The sequence below is a fragment of the Prunus avium genome, chromosome 6 (assembly GCF_965620075.1).
Source record: "Prunus avium chromosome 6, drPruAviu1.hap1.1, whole genome shotgun sequence".
Taxonomy (NCBI): domain Eukaryota; kingdom Viridiplantae; phylum Streptophyta; class Magnoliopsida; order Rosales; family Rosaceae; genus Prunus; species Prunus avium.
Window position 1 is genome coordinate 13,338,950 of NC_142289.1, and position 13,328 is coordinate 13,352,277.

General features: G+C 40.8%; 1 protein-coding gene across 1 annotated transcript; it reads left to right on the forward strand.

The window, feature by feature from the left end:
• Positions 1-12,329: 12,329 nt before the first annotated feature.
• Positions 12,330-12,622, forward strand: LOC110774559 (protein CYSTEINE-RICH TRANSMEMBRANE MODULE 6-like). The gene has a single exon (XM_088254769.1). The coding sequence runs from the start codon at positions 12,341-12,343 to the stop codon at positions 12,563-12,565; it is 225 nt and encodes a 74-aa protein (XP_088110895.1). The 5' UTR covers positions 12,330-12,340; the 3' UTR covers positions 12,566-12,622.
• Positions 12,623-13,328: the final 706 nt, after the last annotated feature.

Here is a 13,328-nt window from a genome sequence, read left to right on the forward strand (position 1 = left end):
CTTCTTCGGCCGATGGCGTGAATTCTGCGACAAAGTCTGCTAAAGCCCGGGCTTTTATTGCAGTCTTCGGCCGGTAGAGGAGGTCGTATTGGCTTAATTCTATAGCCCACTTCATGAGTCGTTGAGATGCGTCAGGGCTGTGCAGGATTGACCTCAAAGGAAAGTCGGTCATGACGATGACTTGATGAGCTTGGTAGTAGGGTCGTAGCTTTCTCGCGGAAACTACAAGGGCCAAAATGAGCTTCTCCAATTTTGGGTAGCGAGTCTCTGCATCGAGAAGGGCTTTTGACGTGTAGAATACTGGATGTTGGGCCCCCAGTTCTTCTCGGATGAGAGCTGAGCGGATGGCTGAGTTGGACACTGCCAGGTACACGAACAAGTCTTCACCAGCAACTGGCTTCGAGAGTAGGGGGTGAAGTGAGGTAAGTCTTTAGATTCTGGAAAGCTTCTTCACACTCCTCGTCCCATTTATCTCTTTGCCCCTTCTTTAAAGCCTTGAAGAATGGTCTGCACTAGTCGGTGGATCTCGAGAGGAATCGGTTGAGGGCTGCTGCTCTGCCCGTCAGACTTTGTATTTCCTTTATTGTTGAAGGTGACTTCATCTCGAGAATGGCCTTGATTTGGCGTGGGTGCGCCTCGATACCTCGTTGAGTTACTAGGTATCCCAGGAATCGGCCGGACGATACATCGAACGTGCACTTACTTGGATTCAACTTCATGTGATACTGGCGGAGCAGGCTGAACGCCTCAGTGAGGTTCTTGATGTGGTCTGCTCGCTTAGGGGCTTTGACCAGCATGTCATCCACGTAGACTTCCATGGTTTTGCCGATCTGCTCCTTGAAAATTTTATTCACGAGCCTTTGGTAGGTTGCTCCAGTGTTCTTCAGCCCAAAAGGCATGACCTTGTAGCAGTAGGTCCCTCTCTCTATGATGAAAGAAATCTTCGCCTTGTCATCCTCGTACATTAGGATTTGATTATAGCCGGAGTAGGCGTCCATGAAGCTGAGCAGCTGATTGCCGGAAGTTGAATCCACGAGCTGGTCGATTCTCGGCAATGGGAAGTTGTCTTTAGGGCAAGCTTTGTTGAGGTCGGTGTAATCGACACAAACTCTCCATTTGCCCTTTTCTTGTTTCGCCACCAGTACAACGTTGGCCAGCCACTCTGAGTAGGAGACCTCTTCAATGAAGCCGGCAGCTAGAAGCTTATCGATCTCGGCTTCGATGATTGCAACTCGCTCGGGAGCGAAGTTGCGTCTCTTCTGCACCACGGGTTTGCTGGCAGGGTTGACAAGGAGTCGGTGGCAGATGATGTTCGGGTCGATGCCAGGCATGTCCGACGACGACCATGCGAACATGTCTTTGTTCTTTTGGAGGAAGGTGGTCAGCTCCACCTTCTCGTCTAAGCTTAGGCGCGAGCCAATCCGCGCTTTTCTGTCTGGCTGGTCAGGATCGAGGGGTACTAACTCAACGTCTTCCTCAGGCTTCCAACCTTGTTCAAGGGAGCCTTCCGGGCAGATTCCCTCATCTCGATCCTCCTTGTCTGGATTCTGGCGCGAGCCGATCTGCGCTTCTTTGTCTGGCAGGTCAGGGTCGAGGGGTACTAACTCAACGTCTTCCTCAGGCTTCCAACCTTGTTCAAGGGAGCCTTCCGGGCGGATTCCCTCATCTCGATCCTCCTTGTCTAGATTCTGGCTCGAGCCCATCTGCTTTTCTTTGTCTGGCAGGCCAGGATCAGGGGGTACTAACTCAACGTCATCCTCAGGCTTCCAACCCTTTTCAGGGGAGTCTTCCGGGCGGATTCCCTCGCCTTGATCCTGGCTCCTTAATTGCTATTTTGAGGTAGCAACTTCCTTCCCGTTCGGGCTTGCTTGTCTGCTGGGAGTGTTTCCTGCCTCGTCAGTAGCCTGCATTACTGGTGTGAATTGCAGCTGTTTGCTCTTCTTGAGTCCTTGGGCTGTGCATCTCCTTGCCATGGCTTGGTCACTGTTGATCTGTCCGATCCCGCCACCAGGGATGGGGTAGCGGATCTTCTGGTGTAGAGCAGATGTGATGGCTTCGATCTTGTTGATCCACGGTCGGCTTAAGATTCCGTTGTAGGGGGAGATCTCGTCAATGACCATAAAGGTTTACGAGCAGACCACCGGGGGTGAGTGGATGTCAAGGTCAATCGTTCCCACAGTGATAGATGTGGCCCCATTGAAGCCGGTGAGTGACCTAGCAAGTTTGTTGATCTTGGGCTCCAATCCCATCTGTTGGATAACAGATAGTTGCAGGATGTTGGCTGCGCTTCCCTCATCCACATGAACTCGCTCGATCACAGCTTGTTCAATTTGGATGCAGATGACTAGGGCATCATTATGTGGTAGATCAAGCCCGATCAAGTCCTTCTTTTGAAAGCCGATGATGGGTGAATCTTCAATGACTGGATCGATAGTTAGGACTTGGGAGATATAAGTCGCCTGCGCGATCTTTCTCTTACGCTCCTTGGTGGTAAGTGTTGCGTAGATACAGCTCCACCAAAATGGATTAAGCTGCATCCTCAACTTGTGATACTCGCAAGTGCACGAGCCGTTTGGTAGTATAGCATATGTAAGTGCGAGGTCGATCCCACGAGGATTGGTGATTGAATGATTCAATTCATTTTCCCTACCCAAAACAGAAATGAAAAAGAAGGGAAATAAATAAAACAAGGAAGAAAGAAATAACTAACTCAAGCAGATAAGTTCCCAAGTTCAATTAGATTAACGGATTGATTCTAGCTAATGTATGATTAAGCCATGGTGTGTGGTCATAACCTTGTGTTCCTAATTCCCTAATTTGATCATTGGTTGTCTAACCTAAAATTAAGCATTAGGAACCCATTAAGCATAGAAGAACAATTTAAACAACCAAGCATGTATCTAATCCCTGTTGTCGAATGTCCATACATACTCTTCCTATTCATAGTTCAATTCGAATTAAAGTATGGTGTCTACTCTTAATTCAAACCAAGATAGCTAACATGCAAGCCTAAATGGTGATCAATCATTCAAACTAGCATATTAACTTATAAGCATAATGAATAAGAACAAAAATCATAATTGAAACTTGGAAACTAATCAAACTTGAAACTAAAGAAAAGAATTTACATAACAATGAAAATTAAAGTAGAACTTGGAAAGACTTAAAGGAAAATTTCAGCACAAAGATCTCATTATAACAATTGAAAACTAGAAAGAGAAACTAAGAGAATTTGAGGGAGAGAAGGGAAGGGAGCTCTAGAGAAGTGTTTGAGAGCTCCCCTCCCCCTTGGGGTGTGTTTACAAGCTTGGGAAACCTCACTATATATAGGCCTAAGGAAGCTGAAAATCTGAATTAAGTATGGCTAATGCATACAACACTTTGTTTTATAAAATCTGAAATGGTTGATGCACTTCACTAATGCATACAACACTTCCATTATAAAATCTGAAATGGTTGATGCACTTCACTAATAAATCCCACCAGCAGCCCTAGCTCATCTTCATGTCACCATGACCAAGCTTCCAACCAGAAATAATAGCTCATCCTGAGGTCAGCATGACCAGCAACTTCAAGGGCTTACGAATTGGGCTTCCCTTAAGCAAATTAAGACTTTAAGCACTCAAACTTGAAGTTCAGAATGTCTTCTTTCCAGCCATATATCATTTGGGCCAATCCAAGGTCGGAGGAGGAAGTTAAGGCCAAAACAAATTGCTAACTCATTTTGCGCGCTGATAAAATCCATCCTGAGCATGGCTCTGTGTTTGCTAGGTAACAGACTCCATATTTATCCAATGGGGCTGCATTTTGGATATGTTATATTACACACCCATTGGAACAACTTTCATGAAGAATGTGGCCTCATCCGAGCTATGTAGGTTGCTGAAACAAAGCTTGCAATATGACCTACGAAACTGGGCTGGCAGGGGACTGTAGCCAAAATTGAGTTTGTCTTTAAGCTCTTCATCCATTCATCCAAATTAGGCCCTAACATGCATGGATTGCATCATTTACTATCCAAAGCCCTCATTATTACCTAAAGCTCAATGAACTGAAAGATAAACACAAAAAGGATTAAAAGCACAAGTTTAACTCAAAAACATAACCAAATCATAAGCTAGAAGGGTACAAAATGATATGTAAATATGCACCGATCAAATACCCCCAAACCTAGATTTTGCTAGTCCTCGAGCAAAACAAAAGGAAAACAAAGATAAAAACAAACAAGAAGTTAACTAGACCACTTTCGTAGGTAACTCGATTGCATTGAGCATATGCAACAAGCCTTTAAACCTCTAGGCATCCCTAGTAGGAGGAGTTGTGTCTCCTGAGGGTTTAACAGATACGATACCCACAAACGTTTTACTGACTCTGTAAAACAAGGTAATTAGAAAACTTAAAAGATTGTTAGTCCTTAAGCAAAATAAAAAACAAAAACAAAAAAAAATAAAAATAAATAATTACATTAACAAAAACAGAACAAAACAAAACAAAAAAAAATTACAAAAATAAAAAGAACTCAAAACAATCTTTCCGAACATTTTCTGAAGAGAAATGACTCATGCACATGACTCAAAAGTTTTAACAATAAAAGCTCAATTTTAAACATTATTCACAAAGCGGCAAAGTTCAAAACATAATATGCTCAAAGTGTGGTAGTGTGATAGCCAAATGCAACAAATTCCCCAATCTTAGTTTTCACACAATTTCAAAAATCATACAAAGCACAAGTTCAACTTCAAATCTCACCAAAGTTGTCCTCTCACAAATGAATCACTCGGAAGAAGGCTACAATGCAATACTCAGTTATAAACATGAGGTTAGAGTTAAACCATAAGGACTTAACTCGAAATAAAAAGATGAAGGACTTGCATTAATATAATCTCAAAAAGGATGCCAAACACTTAAAAGTAGAAAAATGAATGCAATTCAACCACATGACATTTAAGATCAATTTAGGTCTTTAGCATAGGTTGTAATGGGGCCAAGGGTGTAAGGTGAGTAAGAAATGAAGGGTATGGATAAAACAAAGTCCAAGAAACTCAAAATATAAGAGCATAAAACAATTGTTTACAAGACTTCGAATCATCACGATTAGATTTTTTCTTTTACACGATCAAAACTCCTTATACCTTCATTTACAATGATTCATACTCCTTTCCTTGAATTGAACAAACACCAATTTATTTTGAAGGCCCAAAAATGAAACCCAAAAATGAAATTTCATTCAACCACCACTTAATCACAACTTTTCTCGTTTCTTTCACCAATTGTGTGATTTTTTTTTTCAATATGTAACACCAATTCCCAAACTTAGTATGAAAAACACATCCCAATTAAAGCTCATGAGTTCCTTAGAAAGGTAAATATTTGTTTTTCAGGCTAAGGCGAGGAAATATAATTGGTAAAATAAAAGAAAAGGTTTACATGTAGGCTCAAAATGGTTAACAATGGAAAGTCATGCTTAAACATGCATAAGGTTAGCTTGAAAGGCACAAACGATCCAAAGAGGGCCTTAATATCATTTCTTAAATGTCATGAGATCAAATTGCAAAAGAATGAATGACTTTTAAGTGTTCAACCAAATCAATGAATAATGAGATCAAACAACAACTTAGATGACAAGAAATTAAGAGTATGTGTATATAACACTCATGAAATGAAGTACAAGGCTCAAAAGCTCACATTATATGGTTATATAAGTCTAATTTATGATTCATACAATTCTTTAGATCATGCAAATCCTTTAATTGGAAAATTATGAAACAAATGGCAAGTGCAAAGAAGGTTTCGAACATGTCATGCTAGAACGATGCCAAATTAATTAATTAATTAATTATTATTTTTTACAATAAAAATTTACAAGGAAAAAAAATAAATAAAATTCAATTTTTTATTTAAGTCATGCAACATTTATCACATCAAATGTGTTCGGAAAGTGACTAAACAAAACAAGATTCAAAACAAGAACGAAATTTAAATTTTTTTTATTTATTTATAATTTTAAGAAAAACCAAGTTTACTTGCTAAACTCCAATACCCCCAAACCTAGAAATGAGCATTGTCCTCAATGTTTAAAAATTAGCCACAAACAATGTCATAACAACAAATGAAAGGTATTAAAGCAAAAAAAAAAAAAAATCACAAAATCACAAAAGAAAACAAAAACAAAATAATTATAAAATAAAAATTACAACACAAACAAACAAACAAACAAACAAAAATGAAACAGTAAACCCTAATCACACAATTCTGAAACCCAAAAAAAATTTTGAAGCCCAAAGCCCACAATTTTGAAACACAAACCACGGTGAATTTAACCCACTTTGAAACCCAAACTAAAGTGAAACCCGACCCACAATTTGTTTTCATTTCCGGCTTTTTATTATTATTTAGTTTTGTAAAAACAAACTATCGAACCGTGATTAGCAACACAAAGAGCGGGATTTTAACATGGGTCATGATGTCTCGGTTCAGTGTAAGGGACCAACAGACAGGGCGAGACACGTGTCGACGCATAGAGGCGCCGCAGATTCCACAAGCAAAAATTACGGGCTCATGGAAAGGCGCGAAGACTTTACTGAACGCGTTCGTTCAGAAAAGACACGTCGTGATAAATGAGTTGGGTATGGTTGGAAGGCGAGAAGGTTGTGGGACTCAAGGAATGCTGGAGATTCAGAAAATGCTCAGATGCTGTAATGGCTAGGGTTTGTCAAAGACTAAGTCTATAAGAAAGGGTGAAAAAAAAAAAAGCAAACTCAGAAACACACAAAAGAGAAAAGAAAGAAAGAAGAAAAGAGAGTGAGAAATCAAATGGCCTCTAACTACCCATTTTCGTTGGATCTCAACCTAGCTCCACCGACTCAGACACGAGGCCAAGCAGCGGCACCAGTATGGATGCCCTACTTTGCTTCCGCACGGGGGCCTGTGACAGTAACTGACTCAATACTCCTGGACAACGATGTTGCCATTAGAGTGGCTAGAAATCTGGTGACTCCTAAAGATATACGTGTTCTGGGGACAAGGGATGACAACCGGGTCGTGAGCGATGCCCTGGCACTGAGCGTGCAGAGTACGGCAACAGTCGCAAGTTTGGGTCATCGCCTACTTGCGAAGTCCCATGAGGTAGAGGTGCTGAAAGGTCAGTTGGCGGCAGAGCGAAGTATGGTTGAGGAGTGTCAGACTGCTATAAAAAGCTTGAAAAGGGAGAGGTCAAGGATAGTGGAGGTGAATCGACACCAGCTAGAAGTATTGCGGGACGAGAATAAAAACCTATCAAAAATGGTAGAGTTGTACTCTCGCGACATGCGAAAACAGCTGGAAGACCTAGACCGACCGGGTAAACGCAAACAAGCAGATCGCGAGAGTAGTTACGCTCAAGCTAAGATTGCGATCTTTGGGAGCTCAAGTGATGAGCCCCAAGAAGCTGTGCGTGAAGCCCCGGAAGAGGACAGCCAGAGGGCCAAACTCAAAGCTCCAATGGTCGAGACACCAAGCACTGAGAAGAAATGATTTCCTACTGCATTATTGTTGTTTTTATTTTATTTTGTTGTTTTTGTATTTTCGTTATTTTGTTTCGGAAATAAAAGAGTAAGGTTGCAGAAAGAAAAAGAAAAAGAAAAAGAAAACAAAGACGACAAACGGAAAAGAAAACACATTTCCCAAACTAAAATAAGATAAAGATGATAGCCGAAAGGGAAAAGCAAAAACACAAAGCTCTAGAAAATGAAAGTAACGGGCAAAAACATTAAACACCAGAAAACACGGAAAAAAGAAAAGTAAAGTAAAAGTAAAGGTGCTCCCCCTTGAAGCGATTAGGTCGAGCATGCCCGGGAAATCCGAAATGGTGTTGGCTCTCTCTCATCAGCATATGTCTATTTAAACCACACTTCTGCAAGCGGATGATACCCAGCATTTCTTCCTGCAACTCAAGGAAAAACATCAAAAAATCCAGAAACAGAAAAAAAAATGGCATCCTCATGCACTCACCTTGATGATCTCAACCTTGAGCTCTCACTTGCACCACCGAATGCCCAGACAAGGGCTCCTCCAAACACTGTCTTTCCAAACTCCACATATCATCACGGCACGGCCTCAAACTTTGCTGAGGCAATACCGAATTTTTCTGAGGCACTGTCGAACAGAGCAGTGCGGCTAGGAGGCATGATTAGCAGCAAGCTCACCCCGACAGATCATCTGCATGTGGCACAGAGGTCTGATAAGGCAGCGGTAGAGGAGTCCCACAATTTAACTGTGCTCCACGCGGTCTCCGCTACCAATTTGGGCATGCGATTACTGGCGAGGACAAGGGAGTGTGCCGCGATGAGCGAGGAAATAGCTTCCTTGAAGGCTATGGTGGCGGACTTGCAGAAGCGGCTCTACTGTGCCAATCAGCACGTGGAAGCACTGCAAAAAAAAAATGAGGACCATGTGGAGCTGCTGCAGATTCTACAAGTGCGAGAAAATAGAGGCAAGCCATGATGATGAAGAAGATGAAGAATATTTCTTTTTTTTGTTTTTTTGTTTTTTTTTTTTATTGTTTTTGTTTTTATTTTGTTTTTGTTGTTTTGTTGTTTTTTTTTTTTTTTTTTTTTTATGCAATGTTTGAAATAAAAATGTGTTTTAACACTCAGAAATAAACTAACCAACCAAACCACGTAAATAAAAACATAAACTAACTTACGAAACAAAAACAAAAACAAATCAAAAACAAAGACTCAACAGAAAAGAAAACAAAGAAAATAAAAATAAACTTAATTTAAAAACACACGAATATACAAGCAACTCACGGATGACCAGTTAAGGGCCTCAGAAAACACAGCCAGGGGATCCGGGAAGGTTGGAGGGGTCACAATGGTCCCGCTTAAAACTCAAACTTCTTAGACACCGAAGGTGTCGCCTATAGAACTCCTAGACACTGTATTGACGGAAGTGCTCACTGGAGTTACCATAAGTCAGCTCATATGAAAAATCTTTTTAAAATTTTTAAGATAAGAAACAAAAACAAATTAAGATAAAATGGAACAACAAACCATAAACGAAAATGAACTAAGTACTCTAAACAAATTCAAACAAACAACATAAATTGTTGTACTAAAAGAAACAAACCAATAAACCAAAGAAAAACACAAACAGCACTTTCTATCACCCGTTTATCACCATTTGGACAGATTCGTTTCTCTGTTTTTCAGCTTCGACCTGTGTTCAGTTTTTAGGCTATAACTTTCCAACCGTAAGTCCAAATTTCACGTTCTTTATATGGTTGGATTCAGCACAGAAAAACAAAGAACTCAACGCAGACCAAAAGGTAAAAACAATGACGTAAATAAACATAATTCAAAGAAGAGAAATGATTGAAATGCTCCCCCTTGAAGCGATTAGGTCGAATGTGATGCACTTGGAGGTCGCGACTTCTCCCATTGCTCCACACTTCCCATTCTTATGATTGAGGTTGCCATCTCTCTCCATTTTTATTAAGCTATCATAAATTGCTAAAACAAACACACAAACTTGAAATGGAATTAAAAGGATTATGAAATAAAAACTAAAATGAAAAGGAAAATCAACACACATCCAATTCCATGCTTCAAAGCAACAAGCACCAATGGTTTGTGTAAGCTGGGACTTAAACCCAGTTCTCTTGCTTGTTGGGCAATTGTCCTTTTCTGTTGGACTACAAACACAACTTGTCCATTAACGTCATTAACTTTAAAACTTGAAATTATCTAGAAAAACATGAAAATGAAAAATAAAAATAAAACAAGTAGGGAAAAGAAATAGAACCAAACTATGTTGCCAATCCCCGGCAACGGCGCCAAAAACTTGTTGCGTAGATACAGCTCCACCAAAATGGATTAAGCTGCATCCTCAACTTGTGATACTCGCAAGTGCACGAGCCGTTTGGTAGTATAGCATATGTAAGTGCGAGGTCGATCCCACGAGGATTGGTGATTGAATGATTCAATTCATTTTCCCTACACAAAACAGAAATGAAAAAGAAGGGAAATAAATAAAACAAGGAAGAAAGAAATAACTAACTCAAGCAGATAAGTTCCCAAGTTCAATTAGATTAACGGATTGATTCTAGCTAATGTATGATTAAGCCATGGTGTGTGGTCATAACCTTGTGTTCCTAATTCCCTAATTTGATCATTTGTTGTCTAACCTAAAATTAAGCATTAGGAACCCATTAAGCATAGAAGAACAATTTAAACAACCAAGCATGTATCTAATCCCTGTTGTCGAATGTCCATACATACTCTTCCTATTCATAGTTCAATTCGAATTAAAGTATGGTGTCTACTCTTAATTCAAACCAAGATAGCTAACATGCAAGCCTAAATGGTGATCAATCATTCAAACTAGCATATTAACTTATAAGCATAATGAATAAGAACAAAAATCATAATTGAAACTTGGAAACTAATCAAACTTGAAACTAAAGAAAAGAATTTACATAACAATGAAAATTAAAGTAGAACTTGGAAAGACTTAAAGGAAAATTTCAGCACAAAGATCTCATTATAACAATTGAAAACTAGAAAGAGAAACTAAGAGAATTTGAGGGAGAGAAGGGAAGGGAGCTCTAGAGAAGTGTTTGAGAGCTCCCCCCCGCTTGGGGTGTGTTTACAAGCTTGGGAAACCTCACTATATATAGGCCTAAGGAAGCTGAAAATCTGAATTAAGTATGGCTAATGCATACAACACTTTGTTTTATAAAATCTGAAATGGTTGATGCACTTCACTAATGCATACAACACTTCCATTATAAAATCTGAAATGGTTGATGCACTTCACTAATAAATCCCACCAGCAGCCCTAGCTCATCTTCATGTCACCATGACCAAGCTTCCAACCAGAAATAATAGCTCATCCTGAGGTCAGCATGACCAGCAACTTCAAGGGCTTACGAATTGGGCTTCCCTTAAGCAAATTAAGACTTTAAGCACTCAAACTTGAAGTTCAGAATGTCTTCTTTCCAGCCATATATCATTTGGGCCAATCCAAGGTCGGAGGAGGAAGTTAAGGCCAAAACAAATTGCTAACTCATTTTGCGCGCTGATAAAATCCATCCTGAGCATGGCTCTGTGTTTGCTAGGTAACAGACTCCATATTTATCCAATGGGGCTGCATTTTGGATATGTTATATTACACACCCATTGGAACAACTTTCATGAAGAATGTGGCCTCATCCGAGCTATGTAGGTTGCTGAAACAAAGCTTGCAATATGACCTACGAAACTGGGCTGGCAGGGGACTGTAGCCAAAATTGAGTTTGTCTTTAAGCTCTTCATCCATTCATCCAAATTAGGCCCTAACATGCATGGATTGCATCATTTACTATCCAAAGCCCTCATTATTACCTAAAGCTCAATGAACTGAAAGATAAACACAAAAAGGATTAAAAGCACAAGTTTAACTCAAAAACATAACCAAATCATAAGCTAGAAGGGTACAAAATGATATGTAAATATGCACCGATCAGTAAGCCCGGACTCCTGGGAGTCAGCTAGAATGGTGTTGATCGATCAATTTCCTTGTGCAGGGCCTCGTCCGTGCTTCCTTTAAGTTGGAGACTTTGGAGTCGGTCATTCACCAACTTCTCAACATCTTCTGCCCGCAGGGCTGGTGGTTCGGGTCAATGTCTTCAGTGTCTCGAGCGCCGCTGGTTAACTTCCTCCTCGGTTCCCAAGGGTCGATCCTCTTGGTTGTTCTACCCGTGGGGCAGATTAGGAGATTGAGCTTGTGAGGAGTCCTCTACGGCTTGTTGACGTGTGTTGGTCCTCGAGCGGGCTGGTGAGGGTCGATTGTTGCGCTCGTCACGCGATTGTTCACGAACTCGAGCTCCTTGTGAGCCCAGCCTGGATTGGTTACTTCCTTGTGGGCCTAAGCGGGCGTGGACATTGGACTGTGGGCCCAGCCTTTCGCGTACATTGGTCCTTGGACCTAACCTCGAACGGATCGTCAACCGGCTCAGAGTGCGACTTGCAGATGTCTGCGTCTCGTCAGCACGATCTTGTTCTCTCCCCTGCCCGTTTGCCCTTGCCTGACCAGCTTGGGACCTCTCGAACTGCTCGCTGACATGCTCGTGTGTCCTCCTCTCCTCGTCACGGGGTCCAAGGTTAGGGCCTTGGTTCAAGTTGATCTGCCTGAGTAGCTGGCCAATCAGGTTGTTCTGATCGTCGACTCTTTGTGGTTGCAGAGAGGCTTCCACCACGAAACCGTGAGACGGGCCCGTCGTGGTGGTGTTACTCTTCGAACGTCTTGTATCGACCATGGTTGATTGGAAAAAGTTGTGGAAAATGAATACTTTGAAGGCCCTTAGAAATATTATTCAAAGATGAGTTCATCAACTAACTCTGGAGCAGCATACCCTCCCCCACCTTGTTCTACAGCGCCGGGTCCTTATCATGTGCAGGCTCCACCACCTGCTGGTTATCCAACAAGAGATGCCCCAAATCCCCATGGACATGGAGCTGTAGAAACAAAGTCAAAAGGTGATGGCTTCTGGAAGGGATGTTGTGCTGCCTTGTGCTGCTGTTGCGTTTTGGATGCCTGTTTTTGAGCATCATCCAGGAGATTCTTGAATTGAGAGCCCAATAATCACATATATCTTTCATTTGTGAACTCTATTTTACACACATTTATTTCAGTTTTAACGTTGTTATACTTATATGAGGAAGGGACCATGTCGATTTCCCATTTAGTGATACTACGTACCGATTGTCCAATTCTTTTTATTGTATAATGATTCTTATAATAAAATTTCTTCATTTGCAGCTAATATTGTTGAATTGCCCTCCTGTTTTCTTGTGGAATATTCCCCTTCCAGCAAAACCGATGAAAATTATGGTTTTTCTTTTTCCTTGTATGGCTCAACATATGATCCAATTAAATTGGAATTAGCTCCAAAACCAATAAGCTGGCAGCCTAGCATACGATAGTAAATTCAGTAGCAAAGTGGCACTATGCTATCTCAAAAAGTCATATATCAAATGTCAGAAGTTTTGTTTTCTCTGTAGTGGTAAGCCAAAATAAAGAACCCCACAGCTAAATGTGGCCATCCACCACTTTCCTACATATCATTCAAATTGCTTTCTTTCTTTACTATTATAAATGGTGAGTATGGTTTTCCCAACAGAGTGGTCCATATTCGAATATAAAGACTTGGTGAAAATTTGACTACTGCCATATAAACTTTGCGTCTCTTGTATTTCAATTGACATTAAACTTCCATTATCCATCTCAAGAGCTGTTCATTATAATTTATATTAGTTCTGCCCCTAAAATGCGTTGCCGTGTAAGAACATGTTGTTGTGTTAGTTTTA